This window comes from Parus major, chromosome 12 (genome assembly GCF_001522545.3).
Source record: "Parus major isolate Abel chromosome 12, Parus_major1.1, whole genome shotgun sequence".
Lineage (NCBI taxonomy): Eukaryota > Metazoa > Chordata > Aves > Passeriformes > Paridae > Parus > Parus major.
Genome location: NC_031781.1, coordinates 18185777 through 18200691, shown reverse-complemented (window position 1 = coordinate 18200691; position 14915 = coordinate 18185777). Strand labels below are relative to the sequence as shown.

General features: G+C 42.7%; 1 protein-coding gene across 2 annotated transcripts in view; it reads right to left on the bottom strand.

Annotated features, from left to right (window-relative positions):
• CNTN6 (contactin 6) overlaps positions 1-14915 on the bottom strand; it is a 125427-nt gene that overhangs the window by 29185 nt on the left and 81327 nt on the right. For both annotated transcript variants that reach the window (XM_015641429.3, XM_015641430.3), the window contains exons 8-11: positions 11120-11301; positions 8839-8975; positions 4906-5035; positions 3767-3917 (exon numbers count right to left, since the gene is read on the bottom strand). In XM_015641429.3, the coding sequence (XP_015496915.1) occupies positions 3767-3917; positions 4906-5035; positions 8839-8975; positions 11120-11301 (600 nt within the window). The remainder of the gene's footprint in view (positions 1-3766; positions 3918-4905; positions 5036-8838; positions 8976-11119; positions 11302-14915) is intronic.

Here is a 14915-nt window from a genome sequence, read left to right as displayed (position 1 = left end):
ACCTCTCTCTGGCAAAGCAAAACAAGGCCAAATTCCCTTTCATTAAAATGCTTCCATCAAAAGGAATTTTTGTAAAGTAAGTTTTCCACGAGGGTCCTGAATCTGAATCCACTGAAGGCACGGAGACAGACGTTTGTGATGAGATTGGTGTCTAGACTTGAAAATTTGTTTTATTTAATATAGGAATTGTTCCTTTCTTCTCTTTCGTTTCCTCAGTTGGATATGAGAGGACAGAAATGAGAAGTGAGATGAAGAAAACTCCTGTTGCATGCACTGAGGATGTGACACACATGAAAATAGCTGAAATCTGTGCCAGACTCCACAGGGAGGGAGTTTGGAGCATAAAACTTGGTTTTTGTTGTGTTGCATTGCTCAGTGAGCTCAAACCCACAGCACACACCAGGAAAAATTCTTTATTCCACAAAGGCCAAACAGCTGTCCCTTAGAGTGGCATTGCTCCTCAAACCCTGTTTCTCCAGATTTTGACCCAAAGAAGAAGGGTAATTGCCCAAGAGAGCTCCTGAAGCTGAACTGGTGGATATCACATGAAGGGGGAGCAGGGAAAACCAGCCAAGATACGCCAGCTGTGGGATTTCCTTTGGATTCCTGCAGCTGGTAACCTCAAATTCCCTCTCTCTGGTGCATGGACCATGGATAAATCCCATTACTCAGAGCCTGAGCCCTGCCAAAAAAGGTAGAATGGAGTTATTTCTGAAAATTTGGACGGGAAACATTCAGTGGGGGGGGGCTGGGAACAATAAACAGATCTGGTACTGCTATGTTCAGGATTTAGTTCACCATCTAATGGAAAAAAAATGATAATTTTGGCATTTTTTGCAGGATTTAGATGTGTGCTTCAAGTGCAGTGAAGTATTTTACAGAAAAGAGAGCAGAGAAGCTGCTGAAGAGCTGAGCAGTGGTGGGTTTGAGCTACAGAAAGGATGGGAAAGACAAATGGGGCTGCAGAAAATTCTGCTCTGAAAAGGGGACAGAGGACTGAGAACCTTCACTGCTGAACCCCAGCAAGAGATGCAGAAAATTACCCTTCAAAAACTTGTAAGATATTTTTCAACTAGCAGGGGCCCAAATACTGCAGCTTTGTAAATTTTAAAGTGACCTCAAGAACTCAGAGGAAATCTAATTAATTTGTACATCTATTAATTAGTGCTTCTATTTAGCACACTCCTCTTTACACACTTACAAACTGAATTTAATATAAAGGAAAGTTCTCTTGTGATATCAAGAGCTCAGCTGATCAAGGAGAGTGGTTACCAGATATTCAGGACTATCAGGACTAAATTATTACCAGGAGTGAAAGGGAAAAGGTGAAAAAGAAGGAATATTTTTCTCCCTTTGGGCAGAATAGGTCTCGTTTCACTATTTCCTTAACAAAATATTAAATTTATCTAAATAATTTAAAAGCAGCTGTGTGATCTGACTTATTTAGGAATGAGCCCATCACAGTTTGGCTGCCAGAACTGGAAGGGATTGGTGTTTCCTTTTTTTAGCAACTATAACCCGACCAAATATTTTTAAAAAGGCCAGTAAAAGAAGCCATAAAGGTTATAATTGCAGCATGATAAAATGGGAGCAGAAATAAGGCTTTGTCAGGATTTAATCATATCTGTGGAGAAAAACAGACCATGTTCCCTCTCTTTTTATGTGTAATTCCAGCACTTTAATTAGCCATGTACTTTACAGCCACACAAACCCTTATTTCATTTTGTTTTCTGTCAGGGAGATCTCTGGACTAACACTGGACTGATGATTTATTTCCCATCCTTTTAAACCATGGCATTAGCCAGTTTGTCATTTAATAATCAAACAACCTCATAAATTTCACTTTGCACCAGTGGCCAGGCTGGCAATAATGTGCACACAAAGAGTTTAAACCCTGTCTCCTTTGTAAATCCTGCTCCTGTTATTTGCTCCTGCCCAGCAGCAGGAGCCTTCTGGGATGTTCAGAAATTACAATATGCTTGGAATTATTGTTAGTATATTAATACAGGAGCACAAGTAAATACTGTACGGAGTGGGTAAATATTTCTTTTATCAGTAAATCAGGTGGGGAATATCAGAGGAGTGGAACCTCAAGATCCAGGCTTAGTTCAGCCTCTGGAATAGGCAATACAATCAAAATACCATCAGAAGACAAATAAAGATTTGATTAAACACTGGTTAGAAAAGTGTTTTCCATCGTAAGCGGTTAAAATGAAAATAAAATCACCACTTCTTAAAGGGGTAAAAGTAATTGAGAAGTTTTCTATGCCCATGGGATGATTTCTCACCCAAATTTCTCTGTTCCATTGCCAGCACCTATGTAAAATTCTCAGATTTGCACCTTCTTTCATAAATACTCCTGTGATTTATCTCTATTGCTCATCCCTGCAGCCTGGCATAGGGAAATAGTTCCTTGTGCCACAGTTTGGGATAATGTTCTAGAGAATCATCATCATTTTAAGTCTGATGTGACCCGAATTAACCTCCTCCAGCAAGTGGTCCTGTGTGAAAATCTGGTGTTCAGCTGCCAGAGCTTTATGAATTACTGATTATAGATTTCAAAGGCTGACGACAGAATGTGACAAAAGAGGGTTGCTGTTATATTTGTGAGCTGAAAGAGATGCTGAGAAGGACTCTCAGACATTCTCAGCACTTCTGAAGACACTGCTGCCCATTTAATCCATCTGTCTCCATTTGTGCATGGAAATATCCTCAGGGCTGTATGTTGCATACAATATCCCTCATTTCTGTCAGTAAGACCCTCTGATTTTAATATTTCACTATTTAATTGCCATTAGTGTGGAATTATAGAATTATGGAAAAGCCTGAGCTGGAAGGGATCGTGGAGTCCAACTCCATGGGGATTGTCTGCCCCAACAATCCCACCCTGTGCTTGAGGACATGGAATATAACAAAGGAGACACTTCCTGGCAGCTCAGGAATAAGGAATTAATCCTCAGCAAACCCCACCTGACCCAAACCAGTGTGTGGGGACCTGTCAGTGCTGGGCCAGGGGCTCAATCCTGCCTAAACGTGAGCGCCAGGCCAGGGAGGCCGATTGTGCCGGGGGTTATTGCACAGCCACACAGCGATTATACCTCAGCCTGGGGACACATCCTGCCTCCCTGGGCCTCCAGGGCTGCCTCCTCGGCAGGCTGATTCCCTCCAGCTCCGTGGCTGGCCGTGGATTAAGCGATGATGAGCACAAAGGCCCGCGTGGGTTCGCGCCGGCTCCGCGCTCATCGAACCCGCAGAGCTCCACGGCCACTCCAAAGACAAAGGGGCCTCTGGCATTTCCATGGATGAGCTGCCAAAAGCAATCCTGAGCCAGATGAGCTTCAATCAGCTTTAAATGATGTTAAAACAGAGGAAATCCAACGGCACAACACTGTAAAAGTGTTATTTATTACATGTATACATGTACATGTGTTTGATGGTTTTTCATGTTCATAGCAAGAAAACAGATATCCTACCTTTAATTACTAAAATGGGGGGAAACAGAGGCTATGCCTCAGAAGCATAACTATCCTATATATTTTAATTTTTTTTTAAAAGTGTAAAAATCTGATATATATTGCAAATTTTCTGAACAGTTCTTTCTGAACAGTTTTTTTATAAAACCAGCTCTGCCAATTATAAGGTATTCTTCTAACAGTGCTCAAGCGAAGTTGGGAGAAAATCCTTTGGTTCTAGTCAAAAATCCAAAAACAAGACAAATTAAAAATCAATTTCAATTAATAACCTAGTAACTGTTTGCTGCCCCTACCTTTTGTTCTGGCGCAGAACCTCCGAGCCCTTTCTCCAGGAAACAACAGCTCTGGGAGAAGCACTGGGTTTACAACCAATTGTAACTTCCCCTCCAACCTGAACAACAGACAGCTTCTTCACAGGATTTCTGGAAAAATCAGGGGCTGCAGCTAAAAAGAGAGAAGGAAGAAGAGACTCTGCTAAATGAACTTGCCAAATTCTTCTCATTGAGCTCAGCCAGAGAATCCAGAAATTGTTTCAGTTCTCAGATTTCTGCAAAAGTAAATCTAAATCTACACATTAAAATTGTATCTATGGACCAAAGAATCCTAATTCTGTTTCTGAGCTCTCTACCTAGAGCTGTGTGCTCTGACACAGTAATTTCATAAATTTTCCTGAGGAAATCTGGAGACTGGGAGGACTGGTCTATCCATGATGGAAGACAAGATTCCCGAGCAGGATAAACTTCACACTCCTGATCCAGACACATATATCCATCTGCAGAGTCTTCTGTCACAAGCTCAGTTCTACTCTGGCTTTCTTTTCATAGGCCTACTCTGTTTTCTGAAAATATGTTTATTTTTCCAGCAGTTTATGTGAAAACTCACTCTTGGAGAAGGAGAAAACACAAGATGCTGGGTGCTCCTGATGTGTGTTACTGGTTTCACTGATTTTTGACTGTTGAGCAAACTTTACATTTTGAAGTCTAGAACAGAATACTTTTATAATATATGAGCAAATTCCATTCATGTTCATCTCTGGTTATCATTAATTAATGACATTCCTTGTTCTGTGTTATTTGTTTATGCCCATATGTGCCATATGTGCTTTGTTTATAGCTCAACCTATTTCCCTTGCTTTCTGAAATAACTTTAAAACCTGCAGAATAACTATTAATAACTCAAACTAAGCGAGAAACAGCATTCATTAAACAGGTGTATATGTGACAATAAAAAAGACCACACATGGATTAGATTCCTTCCTCAAACAAGCCATGAAATTAAACTAAAAAAAACCCCACATTTCCATGTGGGTGAAAAGCAAAGAAATATCAGGTTTGAACTGCCAGGTTTCATCTCCTCTTTCCTTAAATTCAATTTTTTTTTCAATGAGTGTCCTTTTTACTGGTACCTGCACATTTTAGTGACATTTACTCACCGATCACCCTCAGCTCAGCATTGGCATAAATGGTGTCATATTTATTTTCTGCCACGCACTGATAGAGGCCTGAGTCTGACAGATTCAGCATGGGGATGAGGAGAGTCCCATTTTCTATTTGAATTCTTTCCTGATAAGAGAAAAACAAGGAAAAACATTGACAAAGCCGACGAGTGAACAAATAAAAGGTTTTTTAGTATCACACCGATGCACCTGATCAGGATTCAGAAGCAGAAATGTTGTTTTCTTGGGAGCAATGGGGAAGGATCCATCAGAAATGGGATGTGCACCTTGCTGTGCGGTGGTGGTTGTTTTTTAGCCCTCTGAGCTCTTGCAGCTTTTCAGGAAATCCAGGCACATGTTGCAGTAGTGGCTTTGGGCAGGTTTGTCCAGGTTTTCCATGTGTTTCCCTGCACTGCTGAGATGGGAATCTGCGGTTATCCTTCTCCATGAAGGTGGCACAGAAGCAGCTTGTAGGGATGCTCCACCCTGGGAGCCTGGAGCATCTTCCACCTGGATCCTGACCTCTTCCCTGGCTGGGATTCATTCCATCATCCCATCAGATAAACCTGATGGTGATAATCCCAGGAGGTCAGAAAAGCTCCACAGGAGACATCAGTGCTCCACTAACAGGAACATTTCAAACATCATCACCCCCTGAGCCTCTGGAAAAGCTCCACTGCAAGCCAACACTTAAATTCCAATTGGAAAGCCCCAGGCAGCTGCTCAGAGCACAGGGAGGGTGTTCTCCTCCAGGCTTGGATTTTTACACATGCCAACTTCCTTCAGCAATTCTGCTGAAATACAGGAAGATGCACAGTGGGTATATTTGGACCAGAGCTTGGAATTTCACGTATTAAAAGAAGTTTTACTCGCTCTCCTTTGGAAAACAGAAAAAAAAAAAAAAGCCTGTTTCATGCTGCAATCATAACTTAAAGCTAAATATCTTGTGATTTTACAATTACTACCCTCTGGAGACAATAATAGCTGCACTGCAAAGTGGAGCACTGAGGAGGAGAAAAAAAAACAACATTCCCCCAAACAGATGAGTTTGGAAGATACCCACGGGGAATATAAATCCCATCACCAAGAGCAAGCTTGAACAGCAGATATCACTGGGAGGATGCTGCTGCTCCTTCAGCCTGGCTCTCCTGCCTCTGGAGCAGGAATGGAAGAGGTTGGAGTACTTAGTGAGGGGATGCACTCCAGTGTTTGATGAACAGCCACAAGTGTCTCAAATGTACTTGTGAAGTGCTGAACACCTGTCACAGAATCCCACAATGGGTTGGGTTGGAGGGATCTTAAAGTTCATCCCTTCCATCCCCTGCCATGGCAGGGACACCTCCCACTGTCCCAGGTGCTCCAATCCCTGTCCAGCCTGGCCTTGGGCACTGCCAGGGATCCAGGGGCAGCCACAGCTGCTCTGGGCACCTGTGCCAGGGCCTGCCCACCCTCACAGAGAGGAATTTCTTCCCAATATCCCATCTGAACCCACTCTCTGTCAGTTCGAAGCCATTCCCTGTGTCCTGTCTCTCCACAGGTTCCTGTAAATACTCTCTCTCCATTTTTCTTTCAGGCCCTGCAAGGCCACCCTGAGCTCAGCCCAAAGCTTCTCCTGTCCAGGTTGAACCATGGCAACTGTGCCAGCCTTTCCTGCCAGCAGAGCTGCTCCATCCCTCTGCTCCTCCTGGAGCCTCCTCTGGGCTCTCTGCAGCAGCTCCAGGTCCCTCCTGTGCTGGGCCCAGGCTGGGGCAGCTCTGCAGGTGGGGTCTCACCTGAGCACAGGGGCACAATCCCCCCTTTCCTGCTGGGATCAGCCCAGGCCTCGGGGGGTTCTGGGCTCAGCACACACATCCAGGACATGGTTCCCAACACCCCACATTTCCCTTGGAGGTCTCCCCACCACAAACTGACCCAGCCCAAGCTTGTTTAGCTTGGAAAAGTGATGAGAGCACAGCCTGGGGCTGCAAGGCTGCTGTGTGGCAAACTAATTAACAACATTACATTACTTAGCCACTGATAATTTTTATCGAGGCTCTCACTACAGATATCTTTTGCATACTTAGTTTTACCTCCAGGCTGTTTTCTATCCTCTCAATGCATTCTATTTTTACAAACATCCTCTGAATACAAAACCCCTCTCTGAAGCAAGGCTCGTGTTCCTTGCCTATCCCAAATTCCCCACCGTTCTCTGCCGGCCCTTTGAGCCGTGCAGACAAAGGGAAGAATAAAGCACGCCGTGTACACGAGCAGGGAGAATGCTGGCATGCCCAACCAGGTGGTCAGGCAGAGAGGTTTGACAAAGAGGAGACAATCAGAATCAGCCCCAGGGTGAAAGGCAGCTGGATGTTATTCTTCCTGGGAGAATTCCGACACGGAGGGTGCTGCGACAAACTGAATATTTTATTACATCTCCCTTGTACTTTCCCCTCCAAAGTGTCCATTCTGTCCATTGAGCAATAACATCCAGCACTTTGTTGCCTGAAGAATTGCATTTACAGCACACTGTAAGTACTGTGAAAATGCTGGTTGAAAATGTGTCTGTTGAGCGTTTCATTCCTCTTTATTGAAACGGTGCAATTGAAGAGTGACAGACTCTAAATATTGCTGCCTTCAAAGAGAGAGAAACAAGATAATCTTGCTCAGAAAAAGGTGACAATGACTACAATGAGCAGGTTCAGAAAAATTGCAGTCCAGGTAAATTCTGGCTATTTTCCCCAGATGCAGGTTGGGTCTGTTTAGGACTGATCCAGCAGAAAATTATATAGAAGATTGGATCCCACTCCAACTACTTTAAATAAGTACAACTAAATCAAATAAATGCTGGTTCTGCAGCCCAGCAGGTGCTAATTTAGCCCATATGTTTTGGAAATTCTCCTGTATGTGCTCTTGCTAGGCAGGAATTAATCAGAGAATTATTTTTTTTCATCCAAGTGAGGATGCCTTGCAGATCGTGTGCCCCAGAGATGTTGCATGGATGCTCCATAAAAACAAAAAAAAAGGGAAACTTGGCCTCAGCAGATTGCAAAGAGCTTCTTCTCACAGAAATCCTTCTCCATGAGGGTGCTGAAGGCTGGGGGATGGATGTGCCAGAGCTTGGCCACCACAGGAATGCAGGGATTGTGCCTGGAAGCCGGGCTCTCAAAGACCTGGCTGATGATGGATCTGATCGTGGCCCTCGAGGGTTTCAGCTCCAAACTTCCCCTCTGCTCCTCCACTCCTACTTCCCTTTCCTCTTGGTCCTTTAAAGTGACATTTTGCACTTATTCAGCTCTTCTTTTTACCTTTACATGGCTTTCTTTGGATTATCCTTCCCCAAAGCACAGAAAATATTACCCACAGAATCAGCTGATTTTCAGAGCTGACTGATTAATTAAGGTGAAGGATTAACTTGGCAGGAGAGCAGCCACTCTGCACGAGACCAAAGTCCCACCCAGCCACAGAAACAGAAGAAAAGTGCAATTCAACACTGAGCATTTTGCAATTCCAGCTCTGGAATCCCCTTCCAGTCCTTTGGCATCCTACCAGTTCCCCAAACTGCAGATTATGTCTACAAATGTATTTAATGAATGAACAATGGCATTGTTTTGTTTCTTTCACCAATTTTGTTTCTTTCACCAATTATAATTCATATTTTTAAGCCCTTCTATACCTACAGCCATACCTTGTAGTAATTAGATTGCTCCCATGAAGAAATTGGTGTTTTTCTCTCCCTCTAAACTCCAATATCATACATTTCCAATAGAGATGAATTCCAATAATTGAGGCTCTGTGTTGCAAAGAGTTCGTGCTATTATATTTATTTTGATATATTAATCTTTATCTATTTTTTGAAACAGAATTAATATATTGTGGAATTAAAATAATGACTAAATAATGAAAAAAACCACAACAAAAAGATGAAGAAGAAATCAAAAGAGACAGGAATCTTACCTCTGACATGAGGGGCTGGCCATTTTTTAACCAGCTATAGGAAGGACTTGGTGTTCCTCTTGCCTTACATTCCCAAAATAAACTGTCATAGAGAGACAGAAAGGCATTTTGGATTTTTTTATCCCATTCAGGGGGTGCTGAAAAGAATATGCAAAGTGTTTTAAGCAGGAGAAAAGTGATTTTGCTTGAGGTATGCTGCCATTAATTAAAGAACTGAGCAGGGCTAATTAATATCTCTTTAACACATTTTTATTATGCTGGAAGTGAATTCTGTACAATTCCCTGGTATGAAACTTCTGGACAAGCTTGGGAAAATGTTAGAAATCAAGTGGTCCATGGGTAGGGAGTTTGGTCAAGATTTTATCCATTTTTGTGACCAAAATGTGCAGAAAGGCTGATTTTAGATGCCTGAAATTCAGGATATGTGTGTTGAAAGCACCAGGACACCTAATTTCTGCAAATTTCTTCCTCTAAAGAAATTCCCTGCGGTGTAAAAGCAGAATTTTCAGGAGTCACCCAGGAGCTCTGTAAACAGCTGAGTTTTAAGGACTGAGCTGAGCAGGAATTCCCATGGGGAAGGCTGACATTTGGAACAGTTGTCAGGACAGAGGTGGAGGTGAGACCTGGGGAGGGTAAATAACACCTCATTCCATGGCAGGGACCTTTCCACTATCCCAGGCTGTTCCCAGCCAGCCTGGCCTTGGGCACTGCCAGAGATCCAGGGGCAGCCCCAGCTCCTCTGGGAATTCTGTTCCAGAGCATTTCTACCTTCATAGGGAACAACTTCTCCCAAAATCCCGTCCAGCCCTGCCCTCTGGCACTGGGAGCCATTCCCTGTGTCCTGTCCCTCCAGCCTTTATCCCCAGTCCCTCTCCAGCTCTCCTGGAGCCCCTTTCAGTGCTCAAAGATCCCATAAGGATGAGTTCACCCCACTTCCATTTACACGGAATTTTTACTGCTCTCAGAGCCTGAAGGATGGGCTGGAGGGATCACACACAAAGAAGTGTCCAGGAAAGAATCCCTGTTTTTTGGAGACAACCTTGCTCCAAAGGAAAACCCCCAGAGAACAAAAAAGGAGCAAGAGGAAATCAATTACAGAGATAATTCACCAGCACACTCCTAATATGACAAAAAAAACCTCATGCCAAGGCTTTGTGAGTGCTGTTTATACATTGCACCATGAACAGCTATTAATTAATGTACAAAGCACAGTTAATAAGCACATTGTTTTAGATTGAATTAACTGATCATAATTTTATAATTGCCTGTGCTGTTATCAATCACAGCCAGGTAATCTACTGAACTTAATTTTAATGGAACTGCTTGAATGACGTGGTGAAAAAAATTAGTGAGCAATGAGAGCAAATCTACCCCCTGAAAGCAAGGAAATAATGAAATATTTAAACCAGCAGCAGACTGTTCTATTCCTGGCATATATCTTGATATTAGTCATGGCTGCAGAAGCCTGGTAGCTTATCAGCAAAGCCTGCATCTCTTCATTAGAAGAGATTTACTTAAAAAAAAAAAAGGAAAATAGTTGCCAGAGTCTTCTCAACAGATGTTAACTGGAGGCTCAGTCTCGCTTGCTGTGATTTTTTTTCTCCTCACTGTTATGTTTCATTTTTTTTTATTTATTTATTTTTTGCTTTCTCCTTTGAAAGATTTATGAGGTAAAGAAAAGATCTCTCCTCTTATTCCTGTCAAAATGTGTTGCTTTTCCTGGGTGTTAACAACTCCACTGAAGAGACATAATTCACCCTGGAAATGAGGGACCATCCTGTGTGACTGGGACTGGAATCAATGCACAGGGGGAGGCACAAGGAAAGGGAGAAGATTCCCAGATTATTCTCCACTTTTAGCCAAGCTGGAAGGAGAGGGAGGAATGGGATGAGCTCGCTGTGCTTTGTCCTCTTCTGTTTATGGGACAACAGAGGAGGTGAAATCACCTTCACTGCCAAGACCAAAGGCTCCCAAATCCTTCCCTGCTCCTCCTCTTCTGCTGGACACGGATCCCTCCCTGCCTGTGATGTTCCACACAAATCCACAGGGATTCCTCTCTGCCTTGCATTAACATTCCCAGCTTCCCACATTTCCAATCCCAGCTTTGATGTAAAACACTTTATTTTCTGAGGCCACTGAGAGCCCCCAGTCAGTTTTTAACCAAATTAACCTGAGCTGCACTTTCTGCCTCCAGGAAGGGGCTGGGAGACTTCACCTGCACCACACAACTGAACACCATCCTGCTCTTCATTAAAAATCAAAATTCAATTAATCTGCTTACCATAGACAAATAATTGACCTCTTGCAATGTTTATTCCTCGAGTGTTTCCTGCGATGCACTCATAGGAACCTTCATCTTCCTCCTCAACGTTGGGGATTTCAAGAACTCCTCCAGTCTTGTGCTGGATTTTCTTTGCCAAGGGGCTTCCATCAGACCTCTTCCAGCTAATACTTGGCACAGGACTAAAGGATTGTATTTATTGGAGAAAAAGAGACAGCATTTGTTACAGCAGAGGAAAAAGAATGTAAAATCCTTTCTTGAGAGTAGCAATATTTTTAAAAAAGAAATAATTTCTAAGCATGACATACAGAGGTTCATATAAGGCTGAGATTTTATAGAACATCCAGCATATTTAGGAGCACAGGTCCAAAGTGGGATGTAAACCTCAGTCAATTCTATGATTTTTCCTTAGGCCAATTTGTATTTTCCCCTTAGTAACTCGGGGCTCAAACCTGTTTTTAAACCCTGTGACACTGAAGCAATGACTTTGCAAGTCGAAATAAACACGGCAGAAGTGCTGAATTATTGACTGGTTCTCCCAGCAAACAAACTCTCTGTAGCACTAAAGGTATTTTCAGACCCCAAAATAGGAAATATTGGCCAAGATTTCAAAAGACCTAAAAATACCAATCAATCTAAATATATAAAATGGGAGCCAAGGTAGAAGAGAGCAGACAGAGAATTGTGTGAGGAGAGGAAAGAACAAAACATTGAGGCTGGAAGGAGATAGAGACAAAAAAGAAATATTTCTTTTTTCATGTTTTTGAAGCTTCCTATCATTTTCATTTATATTTGGATCATTGTATCTCACACAACACAAAACACTGAAGTGTGAAGGCAGCTATAAATACACCTTGGATTTCTGGGAATATCACAAACCATAGGAGCCTCACTCTCATGATCTATTATGTCACCAAAACACTTTGAAATATTAATGGTCATGGATTTCACAGTTTGCTGTTTCTGCAAACTGAAGTTGTTTTTTTCTAACAAATTCAGTTTTGAGCTTTTTTCAGAGGCTTTGGTAATGCTGACTCCTTTTGCACTGGAGGTAACAACCACAGCAACTGAAAACACAACTTTCATGGAAATTACAAGTCCTTGTTTCCAGTCTCCAAGGTCTCTGCCTGAAGTGCTGACTTACAAAGGATTTATTCCTTTTTAGCAGAGACTGTAACTGCTCACACCTTAAATTATTTAAGTTCAAGTCCTTGTTTATTGAACAAAGAAATCGAGTCACAAATACAGAATGGATTAATTTCTTAATAATTCAGGAAGTTTGGGCCTGATTTCTGCATTTTGAGTCTGTGTGTCTGTGATGTTCACACTTCCCTCTAAACGAGAAGAATGAGGATTTGGGAGAAATGTGAGTTCTCTGAACCATTTCCTACGAATGGGAGTGACTGGGACATGTCAGATATTGTTAACCAGTGAAAAGGCTGCAGAGCAAAACTGAGATTTTATTCTACTTTTCCCCATTTTGATTCAAGTTGTAAAAAATTCCAGATCTTTCTGGACAACAGCCAGTGTCACCACCACCACCACCTTTATTAACTGTCCTTTCCAACAAGACCAAAAGCTCCTTCAGATGTGTGATTTGGTACATCTGTTTAATTCCTTCCTAGGGAACTCAGAAGGGTTTGTTTTCCCTGAGTGAATTGTTAAAAGGTGCTGTTTCCCCCAGAAAGCTTGGCACAGAATCACAAGGCCATCCAGACTGGAAAAGACCTCCAAGATCATCAAGTCCAACCTTCCACCTGCTCATATCAGGAGGTGCCACATCTACCCGTGCTTTGAAGCCTTCCAGGGCTGGTGTCTCCACCACTTCCCTGGGCAGCTCTTCCCAATATTTCTCTGCTTTTTCAATGAGCCAATTTTTCTTAAAATCCGGTCCAAACCACTCCTGGTGCAGCTTGAGGCCGTTGTCATGTCAGAGGAGCTCATCCCCACCTGCCTCACGCTCCCTTCAGGTGTTTGGAGAGAGCAAGGAGGATTCCCTCAAGCCTTCTTTCCTCCAGACTAATCCTGCACGCCAGCATTCCCGCAGGATTTCTCTACAGCACGTTAGTTTTGGTTATTTATTCAGTTATTTAGGCACTGATTATAAAGCAAGGTACTTTCAGCTGTTTAAAAGAAGCTCAGCTCTAGTGCAGACCGAGCCTGGCTCACGACTCCAGGCAGGAAAACAGCCAGGGGAGCTTCCCAGCCTGGATGGGATTGATCCACAGGAAGGAGAGCACGGCTGGCTCTTCAAATCCTCCTGCATATTCAACACTGGGCGAGCAGCAACTGTGCAACAGCAGCCTGCAGAACGCCAGGAGCGTTTAACTACTTGCTTTAAAGGCATCTCTTCTGGAATTAATTTATTTATTTTTTTTATAACAAAGAGATTAAAGGGAACTGACAGCCATATGGGAGAAGAAAACAATAATTAGATGCATTCTGCCACCTGAAAGAGCTTCATCTCCGTATTTCCTATTCTCTCAGCCATTTGTTTTCTCTCAGTGCTGGCTGCTCATGAACAAGGGAATTCTGTGCTGACACCAAGGCCAGAGGCAGTGCTTGGTGAGAAAAGGCCCCTTCTGTCACCTTGGCCAAGGTTTGAGCAGAAGATTCTCCCCTGTTCTCCTTCTCCACACCACAGACCTATAATCACATCCTTGGGGATGTTTCAAGGCAAGCTCAGCTCATTTTCAGCCAACCATGAGGATGTCTGAAACTCACTCCTGATGTCAGCTGGGCAGGAGGACAGAGAAACATCAGAGTTCATCAGCTTTGCTGTGTTTAAAGACAATAAATGGTTAACAGAACTTTGTTCTCCTGCCAGGGAGCCTGGATTTTATCAGGAGAAGGAATTTCTGTTCCAGGACAGCAGCTCCAGCTGATGAGCTAAAGGTAAAGGAGCAGAATCTGGGAGGATCCACAATTCAGCCAGTTCCACGGGATGGACCTTCCTAGAGAGTATCTGCATTTCTTCATTGATACCTCATTGCTGCAGAATCCCCAGCATCTTCAGTCACTGCATTTTGCAGAAAACAAGTTTTTTTGGCTGGTTTCACTGTTTTCTGCTGCTAGTTTCCATCTTTATAACCAAATCTCTTAACAGTAACTCAGGCCATGTGAAACATTTCAAGTTGAAAAAAAAAAACAACAAACTAAACCCAGTTTGATTAAATTGGATTTTGGAATGAACAATCTATTTGGAAATGGATGCTTTAAGGAGTGAAACTTTCTTTTAGATGCAGTTAATTGTGTATAAAACCTAGTCCAAGAAATACAGCCTTGTAGCTCTTGGGATTCTTGTATTCTATATTAATGTATTTCATATATTCTTGTATTTCTGTGGGATTATTTTGCATGTTCATGCTCCGTGGAAGGTCAGGACCTGACATTGCTGCACAGACCAGAGCCTGCCCATGCAGGTTTGGGGTGGCCCTGCCCCTCACGGGTCTTCCCATCATTCAGTCCCTTCCAATAACCAGATTAAAAACAATAACTGCTTGGTGGGCCTGAAAAGTTTTGAAATACATAAAGAAACAATGAGTGCACTTCCCAAATTTATTACACTTCACAGGCAAAGTCTGGCTTTCTCCTGAGTAAATAGGAAAACAGTGCATAAATATGAGAGTGTCTTAGTACATAAATCTGCAGTTTATTTGAAACCTTCAGAGCATCCAGGAGCACTAATTTAATTTATACTCCACCATACAGGCAGCAGAATCACAAAACCATAAGTTACTAACTGGGAAAGAAAAGGAGATGGAAAATATTTTGTGGTTGGTGACAAGTTCTTGTC